This window comes from Nannospalax galili, unplaced genomic scaffold (genome assembly GCF_000622305.1).
Source record: "Nannospalax galili isolate Female #2095 unplaced genomic scaffold, S.galili_v1.0 scaffold1243, whole genome shotgun sequence".
Taxonomy (NCBI): Eukaryota; Metazoa; Chordata; class Mammalia; order Rodentia; family Spalacidae; genus Nannospalax; species Nannospalax galili.
The window spans coordinates 19,949-43,206 of record NW_008349193.1 but is presented as its reverse complement, the minus strand read 5'-3'; the positions used below and the strand labels follow the sequence as shown (position 1 = coordinate 43,206).

Genomic DNA, 23,258 nt, shown 5'->3' with positions numbered 1-23,258 from the left:
ACCAAATACTCGTGCACCCAAATTCATAAAACAACACAACAGGACTTTAAGACTTAGATTAACCCCAATTCAGTAATAGTAGGAGGCATCAATACCCCACTCTCTCCATTAGACAGGTCAGCTGGACAAAGAATGAACAGAGAGACATCTAAATTAAATGATGCCATACATCAAATGAACTTAACCGACATCTTTTGAGTATTCCACCCAAGCACCAAAGAATATACTTTCTACTCAGCACCCCATAGAACTTTTTAAAAAATTTGCCACATACTGGGCAACAAAGCAAACCTCAACAAATAGAAAAAAAATGAATTAATTCCATGCATTCTACTGGACCACAATGCCATAAAGCTCAAAATCAACACTGGACAAATCCCTAGTTACTACATGAACTCATGACGATTAAACAACACACTCCTAAAAAAATGAGTGGGTCAAAAGGGAAATTAAAAAATAAAAGAATTCCTGGAATTCAACGAAAATGACAATAAAACACAACACAACCTGTGGGACCCATTAAAAGCAGTCCTAAGAGAGAAATTTATAGCTCTAAGTGCCTACATTAAATATTAGAAAGAGCCCAAACAAATGACCTAACACTGCAACTAAAGATGCTGAAAAGGCAAGAATAAATGAAACCCAAAACCTGAAGAAGAGAAGAAAGAACAAAAATCAGAGCTGAAGAAACTCTCCATGGCACATCATAGTAAAAACACTAAACATACAGAACAAAGAAACAATACTGAAAGCTGAAAAAAAAAGACACATATAAATGAAAACCCATTTGGATTATAGCTGATTTTTCAGTGCAAACTATGAAAGCCAGAAGAGACTTGATCAAAGTATTCTCAGTTTTAAATGACCACAGGTGCCAACTTTACCCAGCCAAAATGTCTATTATAGTGGAAGGGGAAAGAGAAATCTTCCATGACATAAGTAGGCTGAAAGAAATCATGTCCACAAAAGTAGCCCTTTAGCTAGTTCTTGAAGCAATACAAAGAGCTGAAGTAAGGAATGACTATTACCCAAGGGGCTGTGGAAAGAAATTCAATGAGTATATAACTGCAGAAATACATAGCTATATCAAGAATGGGAACAGAAATAAAAATGACAAGATTCAATACACGTCTTTCATTAATAACTTTAAATATCAACGGACTGAACTCTCCAGTCAAAAGACACAGAGTAGTTGAATGGATTAAGAAACAAAATCAAACTTTTTGTTGTCTGCAAGAAACTCATCTCATTTTCAAGGACAGGCACTACCTTAAGTTGAAAGTATGGAAAAATGCATACCAAGCAAATGAAACTAAGAAAAAAGCAGGAGTTGCAATTCTAATAGTTGATAAAATAGACTTTAAACTAAAACTAATAAGAAGAGATAAAGAGGGCCACTTCATTCTGGTCAAAGGAACAATAAACCAAGAAGATATGAATATGTCCAGTTATGGACATATATTCACCAAACTCTGGTGCCCCCAAATTCATAAAAAAAGTACTACAGGACTATAAGACCCATATTAATCCCAACTTATTAACAGTAGGGGATTTCAATACCCCATTGTCTCCATTACATAGGTCAACAGGACAGAGGATTAACAGAGAGACATCTGGATTAAATAATAACACACATCAAATGGACCTAATAGACATCTTTTGAATTTTTCACCCAAGCACCAAAAAATATACTTTCTATTCAGCGCCCCATGGAACCTTCTCCAAAATCGACCATATACGGGGGCACAAAACAAACTGAACAAATAAAAAAATAATTCCATGCATTCTATCGGACCACAATGCAATAAAGATTAAAATCAACACTGGAAAAACCCTAGTAACCACATGGAGATTAAACAACACACTCCTGGATAATGAATAGGTCAAAGGCGAAATTAAGAAAGAAATGAAAGTATCCCTGGAACTAAATGAAAAGGACAATATAACACAACTTAATCTCTGGGACATGTTGAAAGCAGTCCTTAGAAGGAAGTTTATAGCTCTAAGTGCCGACATTAAAAAATCAGAAAGAACATAAATAAATAACTTAACATTGCAACTCAAGACACTTGAAAAGAAACAACAAATGAAACCCAAACCCTTCAGACAAGAAGAAATAACAAAAATTAGAGCACAAATTAATGAAATAGAATACGAGAAAACAATAAAAATAAAGAAACCCAAGAGCTGGTTCTTTGAAAAGATAAACTACACTGATAGACTGCTAGCCCAGTTAACCAAAACAAAGAAAGGGAAACTCCAAATCAACAAAATCAGAGATGATGAAAGGGGAAACATCACAACAGACACCAAAAAGATCCAGAAAATTATAAGGGAATACTTAAAAAACCTATATGGTACTAAATTTGAAAACCTAAAAGAAATGGACAGCTATCTGAAAGCATGGGAACCACCAAAAGTAAACTAAGAACAGATTAATAGCTTAAACAAATCCATAACACATAAGGAAATTGAAAGAGTAATAGAAAACCTCCCAACTTAAAAAAAAAACAAAAACCCAGGACCTGATGGATTTACAGCAGAATTCTACCAGGCACTTAAAAGGATCTACATCCAATGCTACTTAATTTATTCAAAAAGACAGAAATGGGGGGAGGACTTCCAAATTCCTTCTATGAAGCCAGCATCACTGTAATACCAAAGCCAGGTAAAGATACAACCAAAAAATAAAACTATAGACCCAATATCCTTAATGAACACAGATGCAAAAATTTTCAACAAAATATTTGCAAACTGCATACAGACACACATCCAAAAGAGCATCTACCATGATCAAGTCGGCTTTATTCCAGAGATGCAGGGATGGTTCAATATACGGAAGTCAACAAGCATCATAAATCATATAAATGGACTCAAAGACAAGAACCACGTGGTCATCTCAATAGATGCAGAAAAGGCCTTTGAGAAAATTCAATGTGAATTTATATTCAAAGTCCTAGAGGAAACTGGACTGGAGGGAACATACCTTAACATAATTAAAGCCATATATAACAAACCCACAGCTAACATCATTCTAAATGGAAAAAAACTGCAAGAATTCCCATTGAAATCCGGAACCAGTCAAGGCTGTGCACTATCTCCATTCCTCTTTAACATAGTGCTTGAAACTCTTGAAAGAGCAATAAGACAAGAGAAGGAAATTAAAGGAGTAATAATTGGAAAAGAATAGATAAAATTATCCCTTTTGCAGATGATATGATATTACAGCTAAGAGATGCCAAAATTCCACCAGAAAACTCCCCAAAATTATTAACACATTCAATAAAGTGGCAGGTTACAAAATTAATCTACAAAAGTCCTCAGCTTTTCTATATACCAATAAAAATCAATCAAAGAAAGAATACATGGAAACACTCCCCCTTCACAATATCTGCAAAAAATAAAATATTTCAGAATAAACCTGACCAAAGACATTAAAGACCTCTGCAATGAAAATTTTAAATCTTTAAATAAAGAGATTGAGGAAGACATCAGAAGATGGAAGGACCTCCCATTCTCATGTATTGGAAGAATTAAGATTGGAAAATTACCGTCCTACCAAAAGCCAAAAGATTCAATGCAATGCTAATCAAAATACCCATGACATTTTTCACAAAATTGGAAAAAAAATCATCCTAAGATTCATATGGAAGCACAAAAGATGTTGGAAAGCCAAAGCAACCCCGAATAATAATAGCAATGCTGGGCGAATTGCTATACCAGAGTGTAAACTGTATTGCACAGCTATAGTCATAATAACAACATGATACTGTCACAAAAATCGACCCATAGATCAATGGAACAAAATTGGAGACCCAAATATGAGTACATGCAATTTCAGCCACCTGATATTTAACAAAGTGGCCAAGAACATTCACTGGAGGAATGACAGTATGTTCATCAAATGGTGCTTGCAAAACTGGATCTCCACCTATAGTAGAATGAAACTAAATGTTTATGTTTCACCTTGCACAATGTCAATTCCAAATGGATCAAAGACCTCAATGTGAAGCCTGAAACTCTGAAACTGTTAGAAGAAAACATTGGCAATAACCAGAAAATTTAAGTGTAGGAAAGGATTTTGTAAATGAGACATCAATTGCTCAGGAAACAAGGTCAAGAATCAACAAATGGAACCTCATTAATCTGAAAAACTTCTGTACATCAAAAGAAGCAACCAAGGAAGTGAAGAGAAAACCACAGAATGGAAGAAAATATTCACCAGAGACACATCTGACAGAGGTATAACATCCAGAATATATAAAGAAGTCAAAAAAAGAAAGAACCAAGAAAGGAAGTAACTCAATTAAAACATAGGCTAAGGAGTTGAATAGAGAGTTCTTGAAAGAAGAAATAAAGGTGGCTAAGAAGCATCTTAAAAGGTGCTCAACATCAATAGTTAGGAAAATGCAAATTCAAACTACTTTAAGATTTCATCTTACCTCAGTCAGACTGGCTAAGATCAAGAGAACAAATGATACCAAATATTGGAGAGGATGTGGAGAAAGAGGAACACTCTTCCACTGCTGGTGGGACTGTAAACTTGTTCAACCCCATGGAAAGCATTGTGCAGAACTCTTAAAAAACTTTGAAAAACCCACCACTTGACGCAATCATACCTAGCTCCTTGGCATATAGCCAAAGAACTCATCCTATTGCAGAGATACTTGTACATTCATATTTGTTGCTGTTCTTTTTACAATAGCTGAGAAATGGAAGCGACCTAAGTGTCCCTCAGCTGACGAGTGGATAATGAAAATATCATTCATTTATACGATGGAGTTTTACTCAACATTAAATAAAGATGAAATCATGAAATTTGCAGGTAAATGGATGGAACTACAAACTGTTATACTAAGCGAAGTAACACAGACTCAGGAAAAAAAGACGTTATGTTCTCCCTCATATGTGGATCCTAGCACCAACTCCTGATAAGTGAGTATATATCCAGACATAACTACAGGTACCAGGATAATGAAAAGAAACCAGGGAGGTAAAGGAAAAGAAGAATCTGACAGAGAACAGTAGAAATTGGGCATTAATAAGCGAGATATAGATAAACATTGAGTAAGTTTAAGTGGAGGGGAGGGAAGGTTATACAAGGAACCTAGGGGATAAAGGGAAAGAAGGAGCTCAAGAGAGGTGGGACCATAGGAGAAGGGCATTATTAAGGGAGAAATAGGAAAAATGGAGGTACCTTATATGGGGAAAACATGTTGGAAGGGTTAGACAATGTGAGAGATAAATAGATCTGAGAATATAGTATCTGTCTAGGCAAGGTTTATTTGAGAATGTTTGGTCTTTGCCCAAGCTTTACCTACATGGCACATGATAATTAAAAGCACCAGACTGGTGGAACTTCTTGGATGTTTAACAGCCATACTTTGAGTCCTATACTAATTTGGTCAGAGGGACATAAACAACAGTTTTTGCTCCTTGCCCTCCTAGGTCGACTAAGTTCCAGAGGACTATGTGCACCTCTCAAAATGTCCTGTAACTGTGGTGAGTCACTTGTCTTCTTGATCAAGGAGGCCTTGGAGACCCCACCAGATGGACATGAACAAGTGTCTAGTCTACAAAGAGGAGGGTCAACACAGAGGAAACATTCCCTCCATTATTCCAAGCAAAGCCAGCCATAGTCAAGCAGGACCTTTGACTTATTTTCACATAGATGGAGCTGGTAAAAGAAGCCAGGGGATCCTCCCAAGCCCATGTGACCTCTGAGGAACAGATCCTCAAATGGCCTTAAGAGTAAAAACAAATTGGTGTATCTGGGCCAACTGTAGGGTCTTAAACACCCTAAAGGAAATTATAACCAAAGATTAAAGGGGTCAGTATAACTTTTTCAGAGTCCATATGTATAACTAAAGGCTACATAACAAGAAACAATGCCAGGCAGGAGATAACTTTCTTTGAGTTTTTGGCCAGGGTGGCCAAGGGACTCCCAGATAGTAACCCAGCACAGAACTTGGAAAATGAACAGCAGACCCCAATCTTATCTAAAGGAATATTGACAACTGATTGCTGCTAGATGGGGAACAGCTGATCTTCCTAAAACAATGATCTCTGGATAACTGACTAGATTCAGTGGATGAACAAGCATTGGGGAACAGCTGGGGGCGCTGACAACACAGTGGACAGTAACAGGGATGACAGAGTATATGGGCTCCATGGGACGGTATTGGAGGGCGCCATTTAGGAAGTGGGTGTATAGATGAATAAGATTGTTTGGGATGTCTGTATGAAATACACATACCGAATCAACAAATAGAAAAATGAGTTATATTTGAGGAGGAAGCATAAAAATTTGCTCCATGTTAATTAGTAGAGGTAAAACATATTACCTTTGAAATCTATCTGATGATTTTGTATCCATGCTCAGATGGATCCCAGAAAGTAACCGACTGTGACTAGTAATAATCAGATACATAGAGATTAGGGACACATGTGCACACATCTGAGTCTTAATATCATTAAAAATGAGTTTTTCTGTATGAAACAGTATATTTTAAAGTGAAATAGAGATATATTTTAAAGATTAAAACCTCATTCAATTTTATGTCTTATAGGGTTTATACTGAGTTCAATATTGTATAACTGTATTAATTCAACGGTGAACCTAAAAATTGAGAGCCAATATTGAAAGAGATACATCTTTGCTCTGGAAATTGTTATTTAAATATGTTAATGCTCTAATGAAATGCTTTTTCTAATCATGTGGTTAGTAAATATAATTTAAAAATAAGAGCAGAAATTAATGAAATAGAAACAAAGAAAACAATACAAAGAATCAATGAATCTAAGAGCAGGTTCTTTGTAAAGCTAAACAAGATAGACAAACCCTAGGCCATATAACCAAAAGAAAGAAAGAGCAAATCCAAATCAACAAAATCAGAGTTGAAAGAGGAAACATCACGACACCACCCAAAAGATCCAAATCACTATAAGGGGATATTTTTAAAATGTATAGGCTACTAAATTTGAAAATGTAAAAGAAATGGATGGATATCTAAAATCTTGGGAACCACCAAAATTAAACCAAGAAGACGTCAACATTTTAAACAGACCCATATAATATAAAGAAATCAAAACAGTAATACAAAGCCTCCCAACTAAAAACAGCCCAGGCTCAGATGGATGTACAACAGAAGTCTACCAGACATTTAAATAACTCCAGACAACACTATTTAAATTATTCAAAATGATAGAAACAGAGGGAGAACTCCCAAATTCATTCTATGAAGCCAGCTTCACTCTGATACCCATATCGGGCAAAGACACAACCAAAAAAGAAAACTATAAACCAATACCCTTAATGAATATAGATTCAAAAATTATCAACCAAATACTTGCAAACCACATACAGACACACATCAAAAGGATCATTCACCATGATCAAATAGGTTTATTCTGGAGATGCAGGAATGGTTCAATATATGCAAGTCAATAAACATCATTAATCATATATACAGAATCAAATACAAAAACCACATTGCCATCTCAATATAGGCAGAAAATGATTTTGACAAAATTCAGGATGCATTTATCTGCAAAGGCCTAGAGGGAATTGGAATGGAGGGAATATACCTCAACATAATTAAAGCTATATACAACAAACCCACAGCCAATATAATTCTAAATGGAGGAAACCTGGAAGCATTCCCATTGAAATCAGGCACCAGACAAGGATATCCACATTCTCCACCCCTTTTCAACATATTGCTTGAACCTCTTGCTACAGCAATAAGACAGGAGAGGGAAATTAAATGAGTACTAATTGGAAAAGAAGAGGTCAAACTATCACTTTTTGTAGATGATATGATACTATAACTAAGCGATCCCAAAAGTTCCACCAGAAACTCCTAGAACTGAACAACACTTTCAGCATAGTGGCAAGTTATAAAATCAATCTACAAAAATCAGTAGGAATATATAGATTCAATGTAATCCCAATCAAAATCCCCATGACATATTTCACAGAATTAGAAAAAAAAAAACCTTAAATTCATATGGAAGCACAAAAATATCCAGATAGTCAAAGTAACCCTGAGCACAAAGAGCAATGCTGGGCGGGGGGAGAGGATTACTATACCAGATCTCAGAGTATACTACAGAGCTATAGTCATAAAAACAGCATGGTACTGGCACAAAAATAGACACATAGATAAATGGAGCATCACTGACGACCCAAAGCCAAGTACATGCAATTTCAGCTGCCCAATATTTGACAAAGGTGCCAAAAATGCACAACGGAGGAAAGACAGCATCTTTAACAAGTGCAGCTGACAAAACTGGATCTCCCCCTGTAGAAGAATGAAACTGGATCCTTATCTTTCACCTTGCATGAAAGTCAATTCAAAATGGATCAAAGACCTCAATGTGAAACTTGCAACCCTGAAACTATTAGAAGAAACTATTTGTTACTGTCCTCCCCTGGAGCGAGCTGGAGGGGAACACAGGGTCCCTGCTGATATGGGGGTGAGAGGCGCGGAGTCACGACACAGACACCAGGAGTCAGGTGAAAGCAAGGAGAGGGCGAGCTGCTGCAGATTCCTTTATTCCAGGAAGCATTTGGATTATAAGGGGTTGGCTAGCCAACCATGGTTTCCCACACCATCCTACGGTATCCAATGGCAGTCTGTCTCCAGGCAGATTCAGGAGGTTGTCATTGCCATGCCTGACTGTGCTGGGCCATCACATATGCGGAAGCCCTTTCCCCATTCCTTGTGGCAGGCAGCCTGAGCTGGGACCAGTTCTTTTTTATGCCATACATATCCTCCTTTTTTGTTTTAAATAAATGTGACCCTGGGAGGCATGGTTCTTTGCCATATCCTTGTTGACCCCAGGCCTCAGGGGATTACCTCAAGCAGTGGTGCCTGTCTTAGGTTGCCTCAACTATTGAGGTCTTACCCGTCATTTACTATCCACCATCCTGGTGAAAAGACCCAAGAGGTTTGGCTTGTCATGAAGGAGGCATAGGGGGTTCCATGACGTAGCTGAGCTGGCATCTAGTGGCAACAGGAAGGGTGTATTGGAGATGGAGTGAGAACCTATGAGGGCTAGAGAAAAAGAAAGCACACTTCATGGATGAGAGATAGCTGACAATATGTTATGCATTGGCTCCCCGGGAGTTCATAGCTGGTAAGTGGCTCCCTGTAACATCTTGGTTCTCCATGTCAATTCCAGTGTCAATGGAAGGGCAAATGTTGCAGGCAGGGACTCAGACCAGAGTCTGTGAGGACTCTGGAAAGACACAAGCATATCCTCAGCCCTGTGTTAAGAGAGGGTGGAGCCCCCTGCCAAGCACCAGTGAGAGGGTCTCTCCAGTGGGCTAAGGGTAGGGGGGTCGTAGCAAGTTGAGATCTCCAATGCTTGTAAGAAGGAGACATTCCTGCTTTATCAAAGGTGAGAAAGTTAACAGTAAAGAGAGCCTCTACAAATATCAAGTGAGGGTCCCTGGGCAACATATTGGAGCTTTGTTTCAGAATGAGTTCTTTAAGCATGTGGTTGGTTCTTTCTACAATGGCTTGCCCTTGGGGGTTGTAGGAGATTCCAGTGGAATGCTTGATAACCCAAGACTCCGTGAAGGAAGAGAACTGGGCAGAAGTATATGCAGGGCCATTATCTGGTTTGATTGACCAGGGTACACCCATGATCAACATGGTGGTTTTGTGGCCTTGATAACTTGGGAGGCCATCTCTCTGGAGAGGGTGATGGTGTGGACAAACTTGGAATAGGTGTCTACGGTGACATGTACAAACTTGAGCTTGCCAAAGGACAGGATATGGGTAATATCCATCTGCCACAGGGAAGTTGGGGTAAGACCTCTGGGATTTAATCCCAGAGGCTGTAATGGCCCTAAGGGGGCCAGAGGAGCACAAGCCTTGCATGAACGAGTAAGGTGTTTGCACTGACTCAATGATAGCTCAGGGTAGAAGGTCCATAGAGTGGATGGAGATAAATGAAGTCTTTGGTGTAGCCTCCTGGTTTGTTTCAAGGGTAGTAAGGATGAGGCGGCAATGAGTCTGTTGACTTGTGCATTGCTGTCGGCAATAAAGCCATGCAGGTCAGAATGTGATCATACAGGTTCAATGAACCACCGTTGAGAGCTATTGTCCATTAGCAATTTTAAGGCAGTGATGGCCAAATCTATGGGGAGAGTAGAAGGCCTGGGATTTGTCAAAGGGAGGCCTTCAAGGGTAGTAAGGATGAGGCGGCAATGAGTCTGTTGACTTGTGCATTGCTGTCGGCAATAAAGCCATGCAGGTCAGAATGTGATCATACAGGTTCAATGAACCACCGTTGAGAGCTATTGTCCATTAGCAATTTTAAGGCAGTGATGGCCAAATCTATGGGGAGAGTAGAAGGCCTGGTATTTGTCAAAGGGAGGCACTTTGTCATCTGGATGGTGTAGTTGCTGTTAGAAAAGATATTAATGGGCTCTTGTTGGCATGCCTCCAGGACTTTAAGAATGGCCTGTAATTCCCCAAGTTGGATGGAGTATGGGTTGGGGAATTTGAAAGCCTCATCAGGTCAGTTAGTTCTTTTTTATAACAACACCAAATGTGTGTTTATTAGCAAACGTGAATGCCGAGGCTGCCAGGGGGATTGGTTGGCTAGAGGGCCAGGAAAAGTGGTTGGTCTTCAGGGGTAAATTAGCAAGAGATTGGAGCAGTTTGTTGGCAGGGAGGTGGTTATCTATTTTGTTGGGGAATCCTACCATCAAGCAATGGAAGAGGGGGTCATCCCTAAAGAGGGATTGTAGCTCCAACAAGGGAAGGGGTAGAATTATCTTTAAGGGTTCAGTATTGTAAATTTTATTGGTGTAATTGCGCATTTTTATCACCAGTAGGAGCATCACCTCCACTTTTGTAGCGAGTTTATGTGTTTGGGACCAAGAGGGGAGACTGGTGTTGCCAAATTACTACCAAGGGTCAACCTCCTGTCCAAAGCACTATGTTCAGGATCAGGAGTGAGGGATCATATCTCGCGAGGGTCATAGACAGGAGGGAGTGAGATATTTTGTGCAACAGTCCCACTACCTGGTGGGGGGGCAAGAAGATTTTTGTAGGGGGATATTCCATGGTCTTAAGTAGGTGCAAAAGGGGATGGAGATCAGTGGGGGAAAATGGGAGAAAGGGTTTGAGCCAATTAATTTGACCACAGAGTCTTTGGAGGTCATTGAGAAAGTACTGATCCTGTATCAGGAGAGTCAGGGCAAGAGGCTGAACATTGGAGATTTTCAAACCCAAGAAGCAAAAGGCGGGAAGGACTTGGATCTTTTCCTTAGCAATGGACAGCCCAAGGCTTTTAATGTCCTCAAGAACCAGTTTGAGGAGGTCCAGGAGGGCTGTCCTGGAGGGATGAGCAATAAAGAGATCATCCACGTAATGTATGAAGATGCATTTGGAGCGTATCCCTGACGTGGCAGAGGAAATGAACAATTGGCAGATGGAGGGGCTATTTTTCATCCCCTGGGGTAAAACCTTCCACTGATATCTTTTGGTGCGGATGGAGTGGTTGGGTTCCCAGATTGTAAAGGCAAAGTAGGGTTTGTCCTCATCTGCTAACAGGATGGAGAAGAAGCAATCCTTGATATCCAGGGCAACTAATTGGTAGGAGTTAGGTATAATCCAGGATGAAGGAGATCTGTTCGGAAGGAGCCCATCTTAGGCATGTGTTTATTGACCTGACGGAGGTCATGGGGGAGCCTGTATTTACCAGACTTCTTGATGACAAAAATTGGGGAGTTATGAGGGCTGATAGAGGGCTTGATGTGGCCAAGGTCAAGCTGTTCCTGAACAAGGGATTTGAGTATGGAAAGCTTGGGTTCCAGAATAGGCCACTGCTCAACCCAGATAGAGTCCGAGGTATCCCACTTGAGCTGCATGGGAGCAATAAGAGGTTGAACAGTGGCCTCTAGATTTTGGGATGAAGATGAACATTGGTTGGACTGGAAATATTTGGGTGTCCCGAAAGACCTGTGGCATCATGAGTAATGACATCATCATAACAGGCTTTATCATCAGTTGTCAAGACAGAACCCATGTCAGCAAGGATATCTCTGCCCCAGAGGGTGTTAGGGACATCTGCCAACAGGGGGAGGAATTTTCCTGTGTTACCATTATAGTCCTCCCACGTAACAGGCCTCCTGGCCTGCCTCGTGGCTTGGAGGCCACCGACACCCTTGATATTGGGGCCTGGTGTGAATGCCCAGTGAGTCATACAGAGGGCATCATTGGTAGAGACAAAAGTGGCATCTGCACTGGTGTCTGCAACCCCTTTGAATTCAACCCTGCCCAAGAACACCAACATGCATGGCAAATGGTCAAGAATAGGCAGCATCCACCGTATTTGAGGAGGCCTCCCTCTTACTTGCGGGGCTGAGGGTTACCCCAGGGGAAGTTTAAAGGCACTGTCGACCTGCATGCAGTTCTTGGCCCAATGATAGCCCTTTCGATATCTGAGGCAAGGGGTACAGGGTCTTAGGGGAGTTTGTTAGCAGCAGGCCATGATCTATGAAGGTGTCCAGGTTGGCTGCAACCCCAGCAAATAGGTTGCAGAGGGGAGGGTTTATGGTTCATTTTCAAAGCTTGTATGGAGGCAGTCAAGGCCTCGAAGGGGGCTGCCAGGGGATTTAAATCCTTGGTGGCAACTATCCATTTATGGAGATACTCATTATGAAGGGCAGTGATGGCATTATGAGCCACTGCGGATGCCTCTTCCCAAGCCAATTGCTTGATCAGTGCATCCCTGGAGGGTCCAGGTGGGGTGCGCTGGTCCACTGACTCAGGGACTCGAGTAAGGAATTCTGTAAAACCCTCGGAGGGACCTTGTACCAAATTATGGAAGAAAGTTTCTGGTTTCTGGGGAAGGCAGGCTTTAAGACCCTGCAGGGCTAGGCTCTTAATCTGCTCAAAGTAGGCATGAATGCCCACTGTGGCCTGAGCCACGAGGTCCATATAGGGGCCTATGCCAAGGAGCATGTCCAGAGTGATAGGGATCCCCAATTGGAGGTTTAGGAAAGCCTGTGTCTCAGCCAGGTCATTATAGGTGGCTCTCCATTGGAGGAACTCCACAGACTGGAGCACTCCCTTTAAGAGAAAGTGCCAATTATAATGCGTTTGGAAATGAATTGCCCATTGCAGGAGAACCTGTTCAAAGTATGGGGAGTCGACTCCAGACTCCTGTGCTGCCTTTCAGCTGAGAGCCAAATCAGTAAGGGGGTGGGGATCCAGGGCCTCAGAGCCACGTCCTGCCCCACATTAACAGGAACGGTGGTGGTGGGGGCGCTGGGGGTGATGGTGGCCTTTGCCATGTTTGGAAATGAATCAGCAACTGTATGGGTTTAGCCCGGATGGTGTGGACAGAGTTCGCCCCAGGAGTAGTTGGGGGGAGGGGCAGGGGGACCTGTATCATCAATAGGCTGATCCTCGTCCTCATCAGAATCGTCATTCAGTGATGAGAGGCACAAGGCTTGTAGGGCCAGTCTGGGGTCCTCTTTACAACTCTCATTATGTTGGGAGATGACTTCCTCCATGGAAGAGCCCTTGAGACTGGCAATTATAGCTAGAAGGATAGGAAAAAATGGAGGAGAAGGAATACTCCCCTCATGGACCTCATGCTTCCTTGCAAGGAAGAGAACATGAGACCAAATAGTTGAGTCCCAGATGTTTTCTGGTCTAATTCAGGGGGCCAAAATTAGGATTTCATCCCAAAAGCCATTAAGGTCTCCCATTTTCACCTTAAAACTGTGCTGCAGAAGTAGCGCTTTGAGGGCCTGTAATTGTGGCACCTTCTGATGAGGTGGGAAATTTCCCATTATGGGAAAGTGGTGTTTAAGCAGTCATGAACTGAAAGGTTTGTGCCTAGGGGGGAGGGAAAGGAGGGGTCCTCTTATCAGGGAAGGGTGGAGAAGTGAAGTACTAGACCTACTATGATCATTAAGCAGATCAGGATGCCAATGGTTGGGGCCCACTGAGACATACAGACAGAATGTTCAGGACCCAAGTGTCCAGTGCTTAGTGGGGAACTTCTGTGGGTTGGTATACCATGGCCGTGTGCCCATATGGTGTCTCCAGAAAGGCTCAGCCAACAGCCTTGCCTCAGTTCTGAAATCAGGGGGGTCAGACCCTCATATGATTTTGCCAGGATGAACCAAAGGTGGGTAGGGGCCAACATGATGCCCTCTCAGATGAACCTGATCATCAACCATCATGTCCGTCAGTTCTATAAGCTCCAGACCAAGTGGTGTGCAGAGATCTTGAGAGTCTCTCATCTAGCACACATGTGATCCTTCTCCTGTGATTAGCAGGTCTCCATACCTCTGCAGGGCAAAGACAAGAGCACAGCACCACACAGTGAAAACCTGCCAAGCAGGTGTGTCTTAATTATTCAGTGTGAGAACCAAACCGAACACAGAAAATGGTATCTGTGTTCGTGGTGGAGGTGTCAATTACATAGATTTTGACACTAATTTCAGAATGTAGATGTATATGAGAATCAACAAGTTTCACAGTTAAAGACACACTTTATTTATCAGTGTGTCACCAAGTTTAGGAAACTTTTTCAACTGTGTTTTGGTCACTGTGACCCTGAGGATGTTCCTCTGACACTGTGATGAAAAGCCATGGACCCACCTCCTTCCCATGCTCTGCAAAGAAGCCACTCCTTCCCTCTTTCAGCCATTCTGTTGATGATAGCCACTTGCAGGGGAGGGGCTAAGGGTATAAAACCTGGGAAAACCACAAGGCTGTCCCTTGCTATTTTGTAAGGCTGTCTGGAACCACCAGATTTATGTCTGGGTGTGGACTTTCGAACACAGCCATGAATGGGGGGTTGTGCCCGCTTGTCTGTAAGTAAACCCAAACCCCAAGCTCTGTTAGCAAGTCCAATAAGCTCATTAAAATTCTTCAAATCGGAATTTGGAAAATTTTTTCCTCAGGTTGTCACAAGGACTGTGGGAGGAGGGGATATGATGCCATGTGCACCTCCCAGTAGTGAATTTGACTTACAATTGTCATAGCCCGGAAGGATAGGACAAAACTGAGAATGAGTTTTCGAAGGGTGTTGATGATGTCCCTGGTATGGGGAAAGATTCCAACAACCAAAGTAAAGTGGGGTGAAGGGAGAGTGTGGGCTGAGCAAATATTAACCTGGTGGGCCATTCCCATAGGCCTGGTGGGGGTGGCTGCAGTGGCATGGTTAACGCAGTGGACAGTGAGATATGTAACTAGGGTGAGGCCTTCTAAACAGTAGAGGTGGATGGGAGAGATCCCAGGTTGGCAGCCATCTTGTAGATGGTATGGGGTGGCACACCTGCTTGACTGGTGGGGGCTGCCACATGAATATGGAGAGGCCCTGAAAACAGCAGAAGATCTGGAACAGATTCTGCAATCTCAGGGAGTAGCACACCAGGGACATAAATGTCAAAAAGCAGCTGCAGAGGCCACTTGGACATGGCTATTGATAATAAGAAACCTGTTCCAGGCAGCTGTAGATGGTATGGGGTGGCACACCTGCTTGACTGGTGGGGGCTGCCACATGAATATGGAGAGGCCCTGAAAACAGCAGAAGATCTGGAACAGATTCTGCAATCTCAGGGAGTAGCACACCAGGGACATAAATGTCAAAAAGCAGCTGCAGAGGCCACTTGGACATGGCTATTGATAATAAGAAACCTGTTCCAGGCAGCGCCTTAGCCAGAAGGGAAACTGAAGGTGTTAGAGAGAAATTAGAATGGGAGAGGGATATGAGGCTGTCCTCTTTGCCAGAGAACATTCTAAGGGTGGATGCCCTACTGGGTCACACCCTACATATTACCATGGGAGTTTCAACTGACAGTGCGAACAGTAAAAGTGATTACTTGGGGGATGGGCAAGGTGGGACCAGTCAAATTGCCCACCCCATGGAGGGTGGTGAATATCAAACAAATACCAGCTGCCTGGGGGTCAAGACGAAATTACAGAAACCATCCAGGAACTAGAACAGATAGAGATTATCCACCCAGCCCAGAGCCCTTTCAGTAGTCCCATTTGGCCTATCAGGAAGCCAGATGGCCCCTGAAGGATAACTGTAGATTACAGGGAGTTAAATAAGGTGGTACCTCTCCTTCATGCAGCTGTGCCCAACACTGCACTGCTAACTGAACAGATGGTGCAGGAAATGGGGTCCTTCCATGCTGTGTGGACCTCAATAATGCATTCTTTAGTATTCCCCTAGCTGCTGAATCCCAAGACCAATTTGCATTCATGTAGAATGGATGACAATGGACTTTCAGAGTACTTCCCCAAGATTCCCTCCACAGCCTCACAATTTGTCATGGGCTGGTGGCCTGGGACCTGGTCTTATTACCCTGCCTCCTTCTATAAGGTGGTTCCACTATATAGATGACATAATGCTAACTTCTGAGTGCTTTACAGATTTGGAAGCTCATTTGGGGGGCATGCAAGTGCACCTGAAGTATCTCGAAAGGATGAGGAATCAACTCGCACAAGGTACTACAGCCCGGTGCAGCAGTAAAATTCTTGAGTTTATGGTCAGGTAAAACTCACATGATACCCAGTGCAGCAGTTGAAAAACTCTTACAACAACTTGTACCAATAAATGCCAAACAGTTACAGGTATTTCGGGGATTTCTAGGGTATTGGCGAATTTTTATACCTCACCTTGCTCAGGTCACCCATCCCCTGTATAATCTAATAAAGAGAGTTGCTACATGGGATTGGAATGTAAAGGCTCAAGAGGCTTTTGAGCAGGCCAAGGTACTGGTTGGGCAAGCTAAGCAGCTGTGTGCCCCAGTACCTCGGTGTCCCTTCCTCTTGGAAGTCACCAGGAGCCCTGAAGGTTATGGGTGGGGCTTGTGGCAACAACAATCTGAACAGACAGTCCCAATTGGGTTCTCGTCCCAATCATGGAAAGGGGTGAAGTCCCGGTACACAGCGCTAGAACAGCAGCTGCTGGCTGTGTACAAAGCATTGCAACAGGTGGAATCCATTACAGGCCCCAACCCCATTACTGTAAAAACTGCATATCCCATAAAAGGATGAGTGGAGGGCTTGTTAGCCAAGCCCCTGTCACAGATGGCCCCAAACCAAATGCTGCAAAGATGGCATGTATATTTGCAACATTGAGGGGTGATGTCAGCAAGTCTGATCACCAATGCCCTGCAAGCAGTACTAGGACCAGTGTCATTTCAAGGCACAGAGCCTCGGCCTCCACCTCCTGTAGTTGACTCTCCAGCAAGACCTGACAGAATGCTAGAAGGGGCTACCCCAATTCCGGCTGATGCCTGGTATACCGATGGCACCAGCAGGGGTGCCAGACAAGAATGGGTAGCAGTGGCAATACAGATGAACACTGACACTATATGGCTAGAAAGGGGAGGAGGAGAAGGCAGTCAATGGGCTAAATTGAGAGCTGTATGGATAGTAATAATGAGGGAGCCTTGTCCAGCTACAATTTGTACTGACAGTTGGGCTGTGTTCGAGGGCTTAACCTTATGAATGGCTCAGTGGGAGAAAGAAAACTGGCAGGTGATGGGACAGCTACTATGGGGACAACAAATGTGGAAGGACATATATAATAAAATGCAGGAGGAGCTAGTGCCCCTGAGAGTTTACCATGTGGCTGCCCACTGCCACTAGTGAGTCCCCCCAGGAATCAGGAAGTTGACGCCCTCACTAAGGCGAGGGCTGTCTGCCATCAGGTTCCCAGAGAAGCAACTCACTGGATCCATATCAAGTTGGGCCACAGAGGAGCAGATACAGGATGGAGAATAGCCAAAGCAGGCAGCAACCCAGTAAAATATGCTGACATCCAACAGGTTGGCCCAGGCCTGTGAGGCGTGTTCCTGTTTATGGCCCCAGGGGATGGATGCCATGATGGGACACTTGCATAAGGCAGCTTCCCCTGTGAGAAACTAGCAAGTAGATTATATAGAGCCCCTGCCAGTCACTGAGGGGTGTAAATATGCTCTCACTTGTGTGGACACTGACACAGGCCTTACACAGGCCTCTCCTTGCAAGACAGCGATGAGCAAGGCTACTATTAAGGGGCTTACTGAACTTAGTGTCATGAATAGGTCATGTATGGGTGCCTGAGGCAAATTGATAGCAACAGAGGCACTCATTTCACAGGTACAGATGTGCAAGGTTGGGAGTAGGATAATCAGGTTCAATAGTATTTCCACCATCCATACAATCCTACAGGAGCAGGATTAATTGAAAGAAAAAAAAGGTTGCTAAAGGAACAGTTATTGTGGTTGGGTAATACAAAAACAGAGCCTCTAAAACTCAAAACTATACAACCGTTAAGAAAATCTACAGTACTGGGGGTAGGTTGCCTTCCTATGAGCTGTTGGTCAGAGAGAGACCCTAGAGGTCCTCAAATTCACCAAGGCTATTGTCACTAATGTTGGTTGTGCACGAGGAAATTCGGTAAGGCTATATTGCTGAAGTCACAGGCTGTGAGCGTGGGAGGAGAAAAAAAGACGGAGCTGAGACTAAGCCAAAAACTCCATGCCACTGGATGGGTGGCTTTCATAGTGCCAGGAGGTGCTATGCAGATGGCTGTGGGAGCATTGTCCCTCATTATCCTGTTCAACGCCACTGGATGGGTGGCTTTCATAGTGCCAGAAGGTGCTATGCAGATGGCTGTGGGAGCATTGTCGCCCATTATCCTGTTCAATGAAGGACCCTGTGTGCTGTACTATCAACATGTGAATCAAGATGTTCCTGCTGGTGCAATAGTGGCTCATCTAGTGTATGTACAACAAGCTAATTATCAATTGGACCTGTGCTGGATAGCTTTAGCTTCAACTTGCCACACCTGGGTTGAGGGAGACTCAATTGGGCAATTGCCTTCATTGGACTGGCCTGTGGCCATGTCCATGGGGCATCTTCTTAATTGTTGAGTGATGTGGGAGGGCCCAGCTCACTGTGGGTGGTGCCACCAGCAGGCTGAGCAGGGGCCAGGGGAGCAAGCCAGTAAGCAGCATTCCTCCATGGCCTGTGCTCCAGCTCCTGCCTCCAGGTTCCTGCCCTGAGTTCCTACCTTGGGCTCCTGGATGAACTGTGACCCAGGATATGTAAGCTAAAAAACCTTTTCCTCCCCAACTTGGTCGTGGTCAGAGTATTTTGTCACAGCAGTGAAGAACAAACTATGAGAGACCTAATGCACACTCCTAGGGATGGAACACACATCTGGTATTGTAGACAAGGCCAACCCCCTGTGGCAGGAGAGGTTATAGTCCAGAATGGAGAAGCCACTGCAATTGTATTGCTAGATGGATGTGATGCGCCTACTAAAATACCATCCAAGCATTTGTGTTTATGCCCATGAGCTTTTATTGCAGTTAAAGATTACATGTTCTTGCTTCTTGCTATTTATGTTTTAATAGTAGGTGGAATGTCACTAAATCAAGCCATTAGCCCATGACAAGCAGCTGATGCAGAGACTTGAAGAGTTCAGTGCCCTACTACAATGGGAGAAAGGTAACCCCACCCCCTCTGAGGCTCACAGATATTTGCAAAGAGGCGGGCTGAAAGTTTTGTGAGAGCCAGAGGAAGGGGTGGAGAGTGTGACCCAGAGTCTGTTCCTCTGACCCTTTGATGACAAGACATGGACCCACCTCCTTCCCATGCTCTGCAAAGAAGTGGCTCCCCTTCCCTTTTTCAGCCAATCAGTTGACGATAGCCACTTGCAGGGGAGGGGCTAAGGGTATAACAGCTGGGAAAACCACAAGGCTGATCCTTCACCATTTTGTAAACTGTCTGGAACCACTGGATTTATGTCTGGGTGTGGACTTTCAAACACAGACATGAATGGGGGTCACCCACTTGTCTGTAAGTAAACCCACACCAAGCTCAGTTAGGAAGCCAACAAACTCATTAAAATTCTTCAAACAGGGTTTGGTGAATTTTTTCCTCAGGTTGTCCCAAGGACCATGGGAGGAGGGGATTGGATGCCACATGGACCTCCCAGCAGTGAATTTGACTTACAGTCACTGAATTTTATTATGGATCCTGAGTTGGCTTGCATTTAAATGTTCGTTCTTCAACATTTATATTTATGAGGGCTGGGGAAGATCATTTTGGGATACTTCCCTAACATGCTCAAAGGCCCAGGTTTAAATCTACAAACACTCCTCTGGTGGGCACCTGGCCCCTGCTGGTGTCTTCCCTGTTCCCAGCTATGAGTGTCTCTGTGTTTATCCTAGCCAGGCCCATTGAGAAGGAGTTAATGTTGTGAAAGTATCTTCAGATGTTCATGTTTGTGAGCTGACAGAAGAAACTGTTGAAAATCAACTCTACTTTACCCAGTGGTAATCAAATTCCAATAGTTCCTCTCCTAAGGTTGAGGCCTACTGATATTTCCCTAGTTCTATGCTGGGTTTTTCTCTGATGAATCTACACAGGTCTTGTGCATGCTGTCACTGTTGCTGCAAGTTCATATGATCAAGTTCCCAGAATCCTGGCGAGTAATTTATCTAAAACAAAGAGGAAAGCTGTTCCCAGGATATTTTCTATCATTTCAGTTTAAATATCAAATATCCTGGTCTCTGTTTTTTCTGTCTACTTATGTTATTGAACATGAAATACCAACTATCTTTTATCTGTCCTTTACTTAAAAGTTTTTCAAAATGCATTCATTAAGATCAGCTGAAAGTATTATTATTGGAAGATAAGTGTTCACTCTCTCTGACATAACAAAGAAATAAGTGTATGGAAATACTCTTTTCTTTTTTGACAATAATTTATCAAGAATTTCATACATGCATATATGGTGTTTTGAGAAAATCCATGCTCACTCCCTCCCCTCCAGCCATCCCATATCTGCCCATCACTTTTTTTTGACAATTTCATATACTTTTTCTTTTTATTTTTTTAATGGTGCTTTTTGCTATTCTAACATTACCCCCTCTGAAGGGGTATCCCTAAAATCTTTTAAGCATTAGATAAAAGCTCCCAAATACTTTCAATACTTTTGACATTTGGAATGGAGTATGTTGCTAAGAGGCCCAAGGACATCGTGATTTTTAGCCAAGAAAATGGCTACTTTTATATGGGGTCTTTTTACTCTAACTGCCTAGCCAATTCCTACCTCCTATTCTTATCACACCATCCTCTGAATAGGTTGCCCAACTTGTGGATAGGAAATCAGGATGCAGACCACTCTGGCTTCTTCCATGGTGAACAGGGATGCAGGGTTAGGCAATTGGGATAGCCCTTCAGTGGATGTATCAAAAAGACTCCCAAATTGAATAACTCTTATCTGTAGAGTAAAAAGAAAGTTCTTGACTGGTGAATAGGAGATGTTAAGGAGAAGCAAAGACAAGAGTAATTAGCATTACAAGTTCTAGACGGGGAACTAGAAAAAAGAACAGGGCAATTTTCAAATGTTCATATGAGAGTCCATTGGAATTTCTTGACAAGGGCTTCAAAAAGCACCCCGTTATTGGGTTCCTCCTCATTTTTCTTTTGTCTTCCAAGGCTGGACTCAAGAGTGATGGATTCAGAATTTGCTTTCAGGAATTTTGATAACTGTTGGAGTGGTTAGAATCAGTGTCAGTTCCCTCTCAAAGGCTTTGGGATAGGGGGAGAAAATAAATTTATGCATCATTTTTGAATAAGAGCAGGTTGTCTTCCGTAGCTACATGTGACCACTACAGTATTTCAGATGAAAATTTGAAGTCTTACATCTGAGAAGCACTTTCTGGTTAGGAACAGAATCATCAATGAGAACTAATTGTCTAAATAACTTTTTATATGGACCTAAGCCTAATGTCTGGGAAGTATAATTCCTTCAACTCTTAAAGAAATATACTTATGATGGGCTGGAGAGATGGCTCAGTTGTTAAGAACACTGACGATTCTTACAGAAGATCTGGGTTTGAACCCCAGCACCCATATGGTGACTAACAATAGTCTGTAATTCCAGTTCCAAGGGATTTGATGCCCTCTTCTGTTCTCTGTGGGTAATGCAAGACATGGGTGTACTTACATACATGCAGGCAAGACAATCATACACATAAAATAAAAATAAGAAGAAGAAAGAGAGAAAGAAGCAAGGATATATGAAAGGACATCAGTACCTTACTTATGTCTCTCAAGGCCTTTATGGGGTTGGGGGAACAGTCAGCCTGTCACTACTGACCCAGAATCCTGTCCCTTCTCTCTTTTTTAAATGTGTATGAGTGTTCTGCCTGCATGTACGTAAACATATCACATGCATGCCTGGTGTCCATGGAGGCCAGAAGAGGGTGTCAGATCCCCTACAACTGAAGTTACAAACAGTTGGTAGCTGCCATGTGGGTGCCGGGAACCGAACCCAGGTCCTCTGCAAGAGCAGCCAATGCTCTTAACCACTAAGCTGGCTCTCCAGCCCCCTTCCCTCCTCTTTTGGTCAGTTTGGTTATCTCATACCAGCTACAAGCTCTCTCCTTCTTCCTCCTTGCTCCAGACTCTTCTGTTTTAACCCCTAATCTTCCTTTTAACCTCAGTTTCTAATCTTACTGCAACATATGTGAGCAATTTGCAGCTTTTACCATAGGACCATTTCCCTCACTGCCTACAGAGAGCTAGCTCCCACATCACTGATATTATCCCAGTTCACGGATGAGGAAAGTGAGGCACAAAGAAACTACATTCTTGTTAAATTCCATAGCTAATAAGGGTGGAGCCACCTCTTAATCCAGTTCTAATTAAATTGCCATATTGGAGTAACTCTGGTGTTGTCACTGGTCACCTTGCCCCTGAGCAAGGATTCATGCATTTGCATGCCTTTCCTCATATGTAAAAAAAGAACCAAACTAAATCAGAAGTTCTTAACTCAAGGATGGGGCATAGCTAGAGAATCCTCCAGTGAGGGGCTGAGGGTGTAGTTCAGAGGTAAAGCCCCTGCCTAGAATCCTCCCAAATGAGTAGCTGGGGATGTGGCTCATTGGTAAAACTCCTGCCTAGAATATTCTAGTGAGGGACTGGGGGTGTGGCTCAGGGGTAGAGTGACAGCCTAGAATCCCCCAGTGAGGTGCTGGGTGCATGGCTCATGGGTAGAGTGACAGCCTAGAATCCCCCAGTTAGGGGCTGGGGATGTGGCTTGTTGATAAGCCCCTGCTTAGAATCCCTCAGCGAATAGTTGTGGACATGGGTTATTGATAAAGCTCCTGGCTGGAATCCCCCAGTGAGGACTAGGGTATGACTCAGTAGTGAGCACTTGTCTAGCATGCACAAGGCCCTGGGTTCCATCTCCAGCACAAA

The 23,258-nt window shown here is 43.0% G+C and overlaps 1 protein-coding gene across 1 annotated transcript in view; it reads left to right on the top strand.

Annotated features, from left to right (window-relative positions):
* Nucleotides 1–23,258, top strand: part of LOC103744705 — a 76,294-nt gene that overhangs the window by 39,716 nt on the left and 13,320 nt on the right. The window contains exons 7-8 of the mRNA XM_029570127.1: nt 11,167–11,413; nt 11,725–11,870. Coding sequence (XP_029425987.1) covers nt 11,167–11,413; nt 11,725–11,870 — 393 coding nt within the window. The remainder of the gene's footprint in view (nt 1–11,166; nt 11,414–11,724; nt 11,871–23,258) is intronic.